Raw genomic sequence first — 10,999 nt, 5'->3', positions numbered from 1 at the left:
AGAAGGAAAACTTGAGGAGGTGGTGAAGCCATCCCTTTGAACTGCTACTGGGGTTATTCCTACCAACCCCACCCCTGACAAGAGACGGTCCTGGGACCACCTCCGTAAGGCAAAGGCTCTCCCACCAAGTACCTTCTCTATCAGGTCTCCAGCAAGGACCACCCACTTCTCTCTCCAACAGCCTCCTGCTGGTTGGGTGACGGCACACCCATGCAACCACCCAAAAGCTGTTGTCCCCAAGCCACCTCCGAGAGTGAAGATATGCTCCCAGCTCCCTTATAGAATCATAGAATCATTGAGGTTGGAAGAGACCCTTGGGATCATGGAGTCCAACCATCTCCCCTACTCTACAAAGTCCTCCCCTACACCATGTCCCTCAGCACTGCATCTAAACGGCCCTTAAACACATCCAGGGATGGGGACTCCACCCCCTCCCTGGGCAGCCTGTTCCAATGCCCGACCACTCTTTCGGTGAAAAATTCCTTCCTAATGTTCAATCTAAACCTACCATGTTCGAGCTTGAAGCCGTTCCCTCTCGTTCTGTCACTAATTACCTGTGAGAAGAGACCAGCGCCAACCTCTCTACAGTGTCCTTTCAAGTAGTTGTAGAGAGTGATGAGGTCTCCCCTCAGCCTCCTCTTCCTCATACTAAACAGCCCCAGCTCCTTCAGCTGCTCTTCATATGATTTGTCTTCTAGGCCCTTCACCAGCTTCGTTGCCCTCCTCTGCACTCGCTCCAGCACCTCCAGATCTCTCTTGGATTGAGGTGCCCATCTAAGGAGCTGGGGCAGTTTTTCCATACATTTCCTCCTTTCTTCTGCTCCACACCACTCCTTGCTGCTGGCCATTGGCTGAATGGAGCCAACAGCCCAGACATTAATTATGGAAGCCCACCAGCCTGCACAACTGCAGAACCAGCTACTGCAGTGCTTTCACTTGAGACAGGAGCTCAGGATGCAGCCGTGGCTCCGGACCGCAGTGGAGTCAGAAGACTGGACAACTGAAATTAAAAGCAACTTATCCTTGCATCCAAACCACCGAACCTAAACCGGGCACTGGCAGCTGGGATATCTCCAATATACAGCAATTATCCTTGCATCCAAACCACCGAACCTAAACTGGGCACTGGTAGCTGGGATATCTCTGATACACAGCATCAGCAACCCAGTCAGATCCCTCCAGATTCATAATTCAAAACCACAGCGGACAAGTTTTCTGTTCATAAAGGGGGCAGGGGGAGAATCAAGTCAATTGTGACCTCTATAAAAGTTGGCAACCCAAGAACACAACCCGCAGAGCCAGGCTGGGGCCGAGTCCCCGCTGCGCAGCCGGCTCTGAAGTGCCTCCAAGCTGACAGGAGCCAGCAAAGCAGTGCTGGGGGGCGAGAAGAAAAGGTGAAGAGGCAAGTGGGAGAAACATCTACGTGTCAAATCCAGAACCTGAGGGAGCCATTCCAGAAGCAGCTGGGCACCACCACCTCCACCACCTGCCAGGTCCCGCTATGAATGGGCAGGTTTGGCTCCCTCCTGGTGGTTTTCATCATGTTCCAAGGGAATTGCTCTGCTGAAGGCAAGCCATAGCTGACTCCAGGAGCAGGAGAAGCAAGTGTGAGGGTATTTCAGATGAGAGCCTAGGTTGGATGGGGCACAGCAGGAGCCGAATCAGGGTAGCTGCAAGGGAGGAGAAAGCCTATAAAGCACAACTAGTTACCACCACAAATCAGTGAAGTAGGTGAAGCTACCAAAGCACTGGAATCTCAACATCAGTCCTGGCTCGTGGGACAAAGAGATGGGACTTCTGGGGGTAGGGAGAAAGATGGGTGGGAGAACAAGGTGGGAGAGGAGTTACTGTATATTAGGCCCAGCGGGTTGTAGAATGGAGATATGAATAGTATTGTTTAACAAGGAGCAGGCAGCAAAAGCATTGTCCCCGCTGGTAAATCGGTGTCTCGTGTGATACGAGACAGGTAAGTTCTGCTTCTTGAAGTAGAAAGAATCCAGAGGCAGGATGCAGGTGGCCCAAGGGCCCTATTGCCAGAAGATCAGGCTGTATTGCAGCTCTAACAGTTCTTAGCAGAGCGGTATCAGGAATGGGATGTCACAGGAATAATGGTCAATGGTTGGACAGTCTGGGTTATGAGGCAGGAATGTTCTTTTTTGCTTCTTTCTCTGTGGTGCCGTAGCTCTGGAGTTAGCTGACTCAAGACTTGGGCACTTTGGTGTAGTCTTCACTGTGTATGTTCTTGCAGAGCGAAATGGACAGTATCATCCCCAGCAGCTGGAATGAGCAAGGAAGAATGGGAAGAAAAAAAAATCAGCAACCCTTCACTGTGAATGTTCTTGCAGAGCGAAATGGACAGTATCATCCCCAACAGCTGGAATGAGCAAGGAAGAAGGGGAAGAAAAAATCAGCAATCAGACAGGTAATAAGGTGGGAAGAGAGAGGGTGACATGGGGGAGCAGAATACAGCAGTCTCCTCCTAATGACACCACATGGGTGAGCAGAGCTGGTCCCCAGCGCAAGGAAAACGCAATCATCAGGACGACAAAAATATTTTGCTGCAAAAAGATGTGCTTTCGTCTGGAATCTATGTAATATATAGGTTTTTTTAAGGCAACAAGTGGGATCTCACTAGCGGGACGCTGCTCGTCTCATTCCTCCTGGTTACACGTCAGACACAGCAGCAGGAACCATGAGTAGACGGGGCTTTGTTCAAATTTTTAATCCAACCAATGAAAGCAGCAGCTCAAAGCTGCAAGTAGACACAATTAAGAGTTGGAACTGCACTGCTATTTAACCAGGTGTCTATTACCTGCAAAAATAGCTTTGCCTTTAAAAAGAGCCAGCACAGTAAGACAGTAGAGGTTCATGTCAGGGTGTGAGACTTACCTCTATAACAGCAACACCGGTGCAGACCCCAAGAATGATACCAAGGTTGTCCTTCAACCACTTCTCTACACCATCCGCACATCCCTGTGGAGAAAACAGGTTGACAAGGGGAAGAAGCAAAAATCTAGGTATCTCAAGACTGAAAATCCATCCTTGTGCGGGCAGAAGATGATCCCAGTTACATGCTATACCAGGTTTCACAGCAGCTGTAGCAGAAACGGGCAGGATCCCTGTCCCCCTTTGCCCCAACTTCCACAGGTACTTCAATTCCAAGTAATTCCCAGAGGAACAAAGACAAGGAGACTTCAGTGTAAGCTTCACGGGGCCTAGACATACCCACTCACCTGCTCATGAATAGGCCAGTCGGCGGACGTCACCGTGCCGTTGACAGGGTCATCCAGATTACAGAAACCAGTACCTGCCTCCCAGTCCTTGGAGCTATTGGAGCAGGAGCAGGGATAATCAGTCATACTTGAGTTGATGAGAATCTCATTATCTTCCCAGTCCATTGCTCCAGTCCAGCCACAGCAGCCAATCTAATATAGGGGAGAGAGAGATCATCACGGTCTTAGACTTTGCCTTAGTAACATAGGGCAAGGTGAAAAGAGACAGGGAGTGGAGGTAGAAGCACACAGGAGTTCTCCACGTAACAGCAACAGTCAGGCCATACAGCTCGTGTGCATTAGTTATGTTAGAACATCACCCTGGTTATCAGATGACAACACTTGTGCCAAGGGCCACGCAGAAGACAGGGGCATTAAATACTATATGCCTATACACCTAAAAATTCTTAAAGGGGAGGATGAGGGTCAAGAGGATGGGGCCAGTCTTTTCTGTGGTGCCCAGGGACAGGACAAGAGGGAACGGGCACAAACTTGAATATAAGGAGTTCCACCTAAACATGAGGAGGAACTTCTTTGCTGTGAGGGTGGCAGAGCCCTGGCAGAGGCTGCCCAGGGAGGTGGTGGAGTCTCCTTCTCTGGAGACATTCAAACCCCACCTGGACACGTTCCTGTGGGACCTGCTCTGGGTGGCCCTGCTCTGGCAGGGGGTTGGACTGGATGATCTCCAGAGGTCCCTTCCAACCCCACATCATTTTGTGATTATTTCCTACCAAAGAATCACTCTGCTAGCAAAACAAGAGTTAAAGGGCCAGCAGACTCTGAGTGTAGTAGACCGTAACAGGCCCAGGCCATCCATAAAGTTCTCACACACCAGCTGTGCTGGAATATGAATCCTTCACAGGCCCTACTGCCTGAGGCCCAGATATGCAGACTTCAGCAGGCCACGCAGCTCAGCATCAGTTCAATAGAGCATAAATTCTATTAGTTTTTGCAGGCTAAATACTAGCAAACCTCATCTTATCTCCAGGTGACAACGCTAAACAGGAGTAAAAGCGCAAAACAGATCACAGAATCACAGAATCTTGGTGGCTGGAAGGGACCTCTGAGATCATCAAGTCCAACCCCCTGCCACAGCAGGTCCACCCACAGCAGGTCCCACAGGAACGTGTCCAGGTGGGGTTGGAATGTCTCCAGAGAAGGAGACTCCACCAGCTCCCTGGGCAGCCTCTGCCAGGGCTCTGCCACCCTCACAGCAAAGAAGTTCCTCTTCATGTTTAGGTGGAACTTCTTACGTTCAGATGTTGCTGGTGGGTCAACCGGAGGAGGGCCGTTGTCCCGTGCGACACATTTAGGAGAGATTTATTTTTCAGTCCCTCCAGTTCATCATCAGCAGATTGATTTGGTGAGGGAGAAGCAAAGTAGGCAAGAGATTAACAGGCTGACAAGACATCATGGGTATTCGAAACCATCTCAAAAGAATTACTACCTAGTCTTCTACTCAGGATTTCCAAAGGTTTAAACGCTAGGACTTTATTTTTTTTTTTGAGTAGCACATTTCTTGAGCGGACCCTAAAGCAGGAACTTTTAATTTTCTGGCTCCCAGTGGCAAGGTACCACTGATGTCAGCTGTGGCCCCCAGGGGGAGGCCAGTAGCCACCACACGATGGCGTTGACATGCCACCGAGCCCCAGTGCACCCGCCTGGCTGCCATCGGGACTGGCTGGAAGATGGGATGAGGAAAAATTTTCCATCCAAAGAAACATTTACATTCCTCTACGGCCACGTGATAAAACTGCAGTTGCTGGAGGGGAAAGCACATCGGCGAGTCCAGCAAAGACCAAGACCCTGTCTTAAGCAAGGATCCCAGTGGTTGCGTGGTGGCGCAGAGCAGAAAGGCTATCAAACTTGGAGGTGGAAATTTAGGGAAAATCCCCCCTCTGCTCAGAAAGGAAAAGCAACGTTTCAGTCTGATGTAACAGACCTCAGAGGGGAGGTACAAACAGCTCAACACCCGCACCAGGACGAGCATTTGGTTTCCAAATAAGCGTTGAAGATCCAGCCTCCAGAAGGAACTACCTCTGCCCCACAGAGGTTTGGACTTCAAGACTGGTCTAGGGAACAGCCACCCCCTTTCAAATGCTAATTCTAACCACGGAGAGTAAATTAGATTCCTAGCACTCAACTTCCCTACCTCTACAAAACCTTCTTCTTTTGTTTCTACATAAAATAAAGGCTCGAGCAGGATCCTCTCTCCATGACACACTCAGCCTTATCTTGAGTCATAGAATCATAGAATCATTGAGGTTGGAAGAGACCCTTGGGATCATCGAGTCCAACCATCTCCCCTACTCTACAAAGTCCTCCCCTACACCATATCCCTCAGCACTGCATCTAAACGTCCCTTAAACACATCCAGGGATGGGGACTCCACCCCCTCCCTGGGCAGCCTATTCCAATGCCCGACCTAGCAAGAAGCTGCAACTACAGTCATAAAACCAGAAATAAATCATTCTCTCTGCAAGGAAGGGAAATAATACAGGTCCGTGTTTTGCAGAGCGAAGAGGAGAGGGAAGAAAAAAACACTATGACTTGTACTTACTCCACATGGGTCCCACGCCGGGCATGTATTTAACCACAACAGCCAGCCATCTCTCAAGCTTGTGGTTTGGCAGTAAACACGACTCCAGTGTGCCTGAACACTGACCTAGTTGCTCAAGAGCTGACCCTGATGCTAAAACAGAAACCCTGGGTGGTTGGATGGCTCCCAAGAACGCTGACACTCGCAGAAGAGCCACCACAATAAGCAAGACACACGCGCTACGGAGTGAAGGCAGGCAGAGCTGCTGACTTGCCTAGCAATAAGGCAGGGACTGGACTTGCTACAAAAACACTACGTGCTGTGGTTTTCACACAGGCTGGTGTTCTGGAGGCCCTGCAAAAAATAGCATCATCTGCCTCTTGCTTCCCCGCCCCCCCCCCAACATGACATACCTGTCTTTGCACATAGTCCCACGCATCTTGGACGTTCCTCTGATCGTCATTCGAAGGGTCATAATCTTTAATCAGACTTTTAACTACGTCGGACAATTCGTTTCTCAGCTGGCAAGGAAAGAAAAAGCAGGAAAGTTAGTCAATCCCTTGTGGTCTTCTCTTTGGGGCTTAGGGTACAGAACAGCCCTCCCTATCACCTGTGCTAGTCCTGCTGTGGACCCACCTTCCCTCCCCCCCACGGTGGAAAAAACACAAAATTGAAGAATTATCTAGGGTTGGAAGGGATCTCTGGAGATCATCTAGTCCAACCCCCTGCCAGAGAAGGTCCACCCAGAGCAGGTCCCACAGGAATGTGTCCAGGTGGGGTTTGAATGTCTCCAGAGATAGAGACCATGGTCTCATCATCGTTATGGGTATGAAAACAGTGAATGAGCAAAAACAAACACCACAGCTAGAGATTATAAGCACTGAAAAAAAAAAGAAAAAGTGCAATGGGTAGTAGCTTCTGGTTAGTCCTTTTCCCAAGGCTCTGAAGGAAACATAGGAGCTCAGGCTATTGTGCTCCCACAATACAGGTATTTTTATGTTGCAGCAAAGAGACAGATAGAACCAGTATTAAAATCACTGGAAAATAACTATTTAATTGGCACATAAAGCAATGCTTAAAGGGGAAAAGCAACCAAGTAGCGACAAATCCCCCCAGAATGACCTTGAAATACCTTACTCTGCAGCCTTGTGTATGTTTTCGCAATAAATATGATCAACAGGATGAAACGTGGAATAGGTTTACCATTTAAATGGGTTTAACAGATAAAATCCCACCATGATGACCAGGTGGCATTTCTTGCTCAGAAAACATTTTTTTCCAGGCAAAAGTAAACACTACAAATCAACCCTGGCTTTCAATACTGCATGGTCCGCTGCTACATAAGAGGAAAGTTATTCTAGAGAAAATGAGTTAACTCCAGGGTCCTCATTTCCTCCACCAATCAGTTTCTTCTCAAGCTTATTAAGCAGACAGGAGACTTCTGCTCTGGTTCCTCAGAGGTCAAGGCTTGGAATAAATTCCTTTGCTTATTGAGTACAGCATGGTGCTTGTTACAGTGTTGATGGGAGGTACACTTGATGCACAGAGAAGTTCAGACATCAGACCAAAGAATCATGCATCCCCTTAAGGCCAGAATAGAAAGGAAACTTTTAACTCCCAAGAAAGCAAAGTTGTGGAGTCCTGAGCAAGTAAGTGTTTTGAAGTATGGAGGGCACGTGGAGATCTGCCACAGTAAAAGAGGATGCTTGGTGGCCACCAACCAACCAACCCACCCACCCAGAGTCAGAGAACAGAAACAGTCTTAGTTATGCATCAGGAAAATCCTTCCAGGAGAGATGGGAAAACAACAAAACAACTGTTCAAAGCACAAACCATCTCTAACCACAAGGTTAGAAATGGAAGAAGAAATGGACCAGAAGAAATGGCTGCAGTCCATCCCCGCTGCTCAGGGAAGGTGTGAGTCGCTCTGCTCCTGTTCACAGCTGGGGTTTTCTGACATAAAGCTGGGGGACACTTCCCTTTTTTCACAAGGCAGTGGGTGATCTGCCTCTCCCCAGGCTCCTGAAACTGCTCCTTCCACATTAAGACAGGAAGTACTACAATTATCTAAACTCCTCATTAACGGTGGGACACTTCCCTTTTTTCACAAGGCAGTGGGTGATCTGCCTCTCCCCAGGCTCCTGAAACTGCTCCTTCCACATTAAGACAGGAAGTACTACAATTATCTGAACTCCTTATCACAAAGCTGGGGTGTATCAAATCATCCCTTCACGCCCGTTCCTTATCCAGAGATATTCCAGATCTTTCACTCTGATGAGATGTGCCAGCTGCCACCTGGCAGACTCCTCCACCTTCTTCCTCCCACCTCCTTCTGAAGCTCTTCTGAGCCCTTCATGAAGCTCCTACATGAGGACAGCCGTTGCTGCTGACAGACCCAGATGCCAAGAGGTTGGGGAGAAGTGTCATTAGGCTGCTTGAGGGATGGGACAGAGCTACATCACCCTGAGCACCAGGATGCTCCCATCCCGTGTATTACCTTTTTTTCTGTGGTGCTACAGCACATTTCAGACCATTGGAAATGGTTTTTTTTCCCTTTCATTCTCCTGCCAAGCATTGCAAATGACCATGGGACAACCCCAGGGACACCCAGCAAGAGGAAGCAGCGCTTACCGTCAGAGAGAAGAAGCTTCTCTACATCAGCAACTCTTCTTCCTAGGAAAACTGCAGCTCAGCTCGCTGGGATCAGCCATGTCAGGCCAGACAGATGGGAGCTGCATGATCTTCCTTCTCATCATGTCTAGCTCTTCCCCTTTTAATTACTCCGCTTCCCCTTTTCCTTCCCTTCAAATCAAGGCAACCTGACCTGGTTCTCACTAATGAGATTGGCCTTGGCCGCTGCCATAAGCCTTATCAGTTACTAAACCTCTGAGTTCCCACCCTCACCCCTCCCACACGCTGCTGCTCCACATGCAGAGGGAGGCAAGGAGAGCTGGGTTTGTTGTCCTACCTGCCCTGGGCCCATCTAGCCCCTTAGCTACTAAGCCAGGTAGAGCCTAGTGTCACTTCTGCAAGAATCATAGAGTGGTTTGGGTTGGAAGGGACCTTAAAGATCATCCAGTTCCAACCCCCTGCCCTGGGCAGGGACACCTCCCACCAGACCAGGTTGCTCCAAGCCCCATCCAGCCTGGCCTTGAACCCCTCCAGGGATGGGGCGTCCACAGCTTCTCTGGGTAACCTGGGCCAGGGCCTCACCACCCTCATAGCAAAGAATTTCATCCTAATATCCAGTCTAAATCTCCCCTCTTTCAGTTTAAAACTGTTCCCTCCTCATCCTATGGCTTCACTCCCTGATCCAGAGTCCCTCCCCATCTCTCCTGAAGCCCCTTGAGGGACTGGAAGGGGCTCTAAGGTCCCCCAGGAGCCTTCTCCAGGATGAAGAACCCAAGATTATTCAGCCTGAAACCCTAGAAGAATCCCAGGTGGTGCCTCTGTTCTCCACCCCAGGACACCCCTACAAGCAGAGACGGGGTCTGAACCAGATGTCCCCAATCACAGCTGGGTAGGGAAGCTGCATCTCTGCTTTTCCTCTATTCTTACACAAGAAGAGGCAAGAAGTCTTACAGACAGCTCCAGTTTCAAAAACTGAAATGCTTCAGTTGAAGAAAAGCTCAGGGGTTTCTTAGGTGTTTCAGGAAGTGACTGGAGAAAGGGGGGATATTCTGGGATGTTCTGGATAGAATAAGAGAGCTCTGGAAAGTGCACACCCAGGCAGCTCTGTCACAGGGGACACACAGGCACCTGCAGCTGATCACCCTTCTGCACCTGGCAGAGCAAAACTGAAAGAGCAACAAGCTAAAAAAAGGCATCTCAAACACCCTGGCAGGCTTTCCACATCCTCCCCATCTTCACCCACTTCAGGCCTGTCAGGACCTGGTGCCTCGCAGAGCGCCATGGCTCCAAGAAATGGCCACCTTTGGTCTCTGGGCTCCTGCTGCTCCCCAGCTCTGGCCAGGGAGGGACAACCTGCCACCCCACAGCAGGGATGGACATCCAAAGCCTTGGCAGCAACACCCCCATGAAGCAGCAGGGCTGTCAAGTCTCCCTTCAACAGCAGGGATGGACATCCAAAGCCTTGGCACCAACACCCCCATGAAGCAGCAGGGCCGTCAAGTCTCCCTTCACAGAGGGAGAGGGAGGGAAGAAGAGGGAGCTGGGGAAAAGGGAATGCCAGGAGGAAGAGCCATAGGGCTTGGATTCCAGTCTCCATCAAGGAATGAATCACCCAGGTGTCTTCCACTGGTCATCTATCCTGTCCCTCTGTCCGAGGCTCAAGCTAGATCACAGAATCACAGAATCTTCTAGGTTGGAAGGGACCTGAAAGATCATCTTGTCCAACCGTCAACCTGACTGACAAAAATAGACACCCACACAACAAACAAGAAGCATCACCATCACTAAACCAGACCTCCCAGCACTACATCAACCCGTCTTTTGAACACCTCCAGGGATGGTGCCTCAACCACCTCCCTGGGCAGCCCATTCCAATGGCTGATAACCCTTTCAGTGAAAAAATTTTTCCTAATATCCAGCCTGAACCTCCCCTGGCACAACTTGAGGCCATTTCCTCTTGTCCCATCACCTGTGACTAGGGAGAAGAGACCGACCCCCACCTCTCTACACCCTCCTTTCAGGGAGTTGGAGAGAGCAATAAGGTCTCCCCTCAACCTCCTCTTCTCCAGGCTGATCCTTCCCAGAGCATTTATCAGCACACAAAAATAGGCTCAAAAAAAAAAAAAAATCAAAAAATCCCAGGAGGGGGCTCTCACTCTCTCCCCCTTTCTCCCCCCCAAGTCCCTTCAGATTTTGGAACTAATGCACCAGTAGCCCCAGGCGAGTTGCTGCAGCAATCAGAGGGGCCTGTTTGCTGCAAACAATAGCTGGCAAGTAGGGCAATTCCCAAAAGACCACTTGCTCTCCTTCGCTCAAGGCATTTAGAGCCAAGAACTGTGTGAACTAGGCCAGCAGGGACCTTGCCCGGGCTCTGGCACGCACGTTGAGAGACTCCTGAACACCACTAGATGCTCGTGAGATGTAGGCGAGGAGTTAACATCCAGCTCACAAAGAAAAATGTGACACTTGGGGGCATTTTTGTTGCCCCTAAAAAAAAAAACCCCAGCCCATCTCACAGTTTCAGTCGCCACCACATGTAGGGAAATGGGTGCTGCAT

The 10,999-nt window shown here is 49.8% G+C and overlaps 1 protein-coding gene across 1 annotated transcript in view; it reads right to left on the bottom strand.

The window, feature by feature from the left end:
* Positions 1-647: 647 nt before the first annotated feature.
* CD82 (CD82 molecule) overlaps positions 648-10,999 on the bottom strand; it is a 49,967-nt gene continuing 39,615 nt past the window's right edge. Inside the window, exons 6-10 of the mRNA XM_014950122.1 lie at positions 6,225-6,332; positions 3,234-3,425; positions 2,890-2,973; positions 1,114-2,277; positions 648-1,043 (exon numbers count right to left, since the gene is read on the bottom strand). Of these exons, the coding sequence (XP_014805608.1) occupies positions 2,200-2,277; positions 2,890-2,973; positions 3,234-3,425; positions 6,225-6,332 (462 nt within the window). The 3' untranslated portion in view covers positions 648-1,043; positions 1,114-2,199. The remainder of the gene's footprint in view (positions 1,044-1,113; positions 2,278-2,889; positions 2,974-3,233; positions 3,426-6,224; positions 6,333-10,999) is intronic.

Source organism: Calidris pugnax, unplaced genomic scaffold, assembly GCF_001431845.1.
Source record: "Calidris pugnax isolate Ruff unplaced genomic scaffold, ASM143184v1 scaffold68, whole genome shotgun sequence".
NCBI classification, from domain to species: Eukaryota; Metazoa; Chordata; class Aves; order Charadriiformes; family Scolopacidae; genus Calidris; species Calidris pugnax.
Note: the sequence above shows the minus strand (reverse complement) of the source record. Positions and strands in the feature narration are given on the sequence as shown.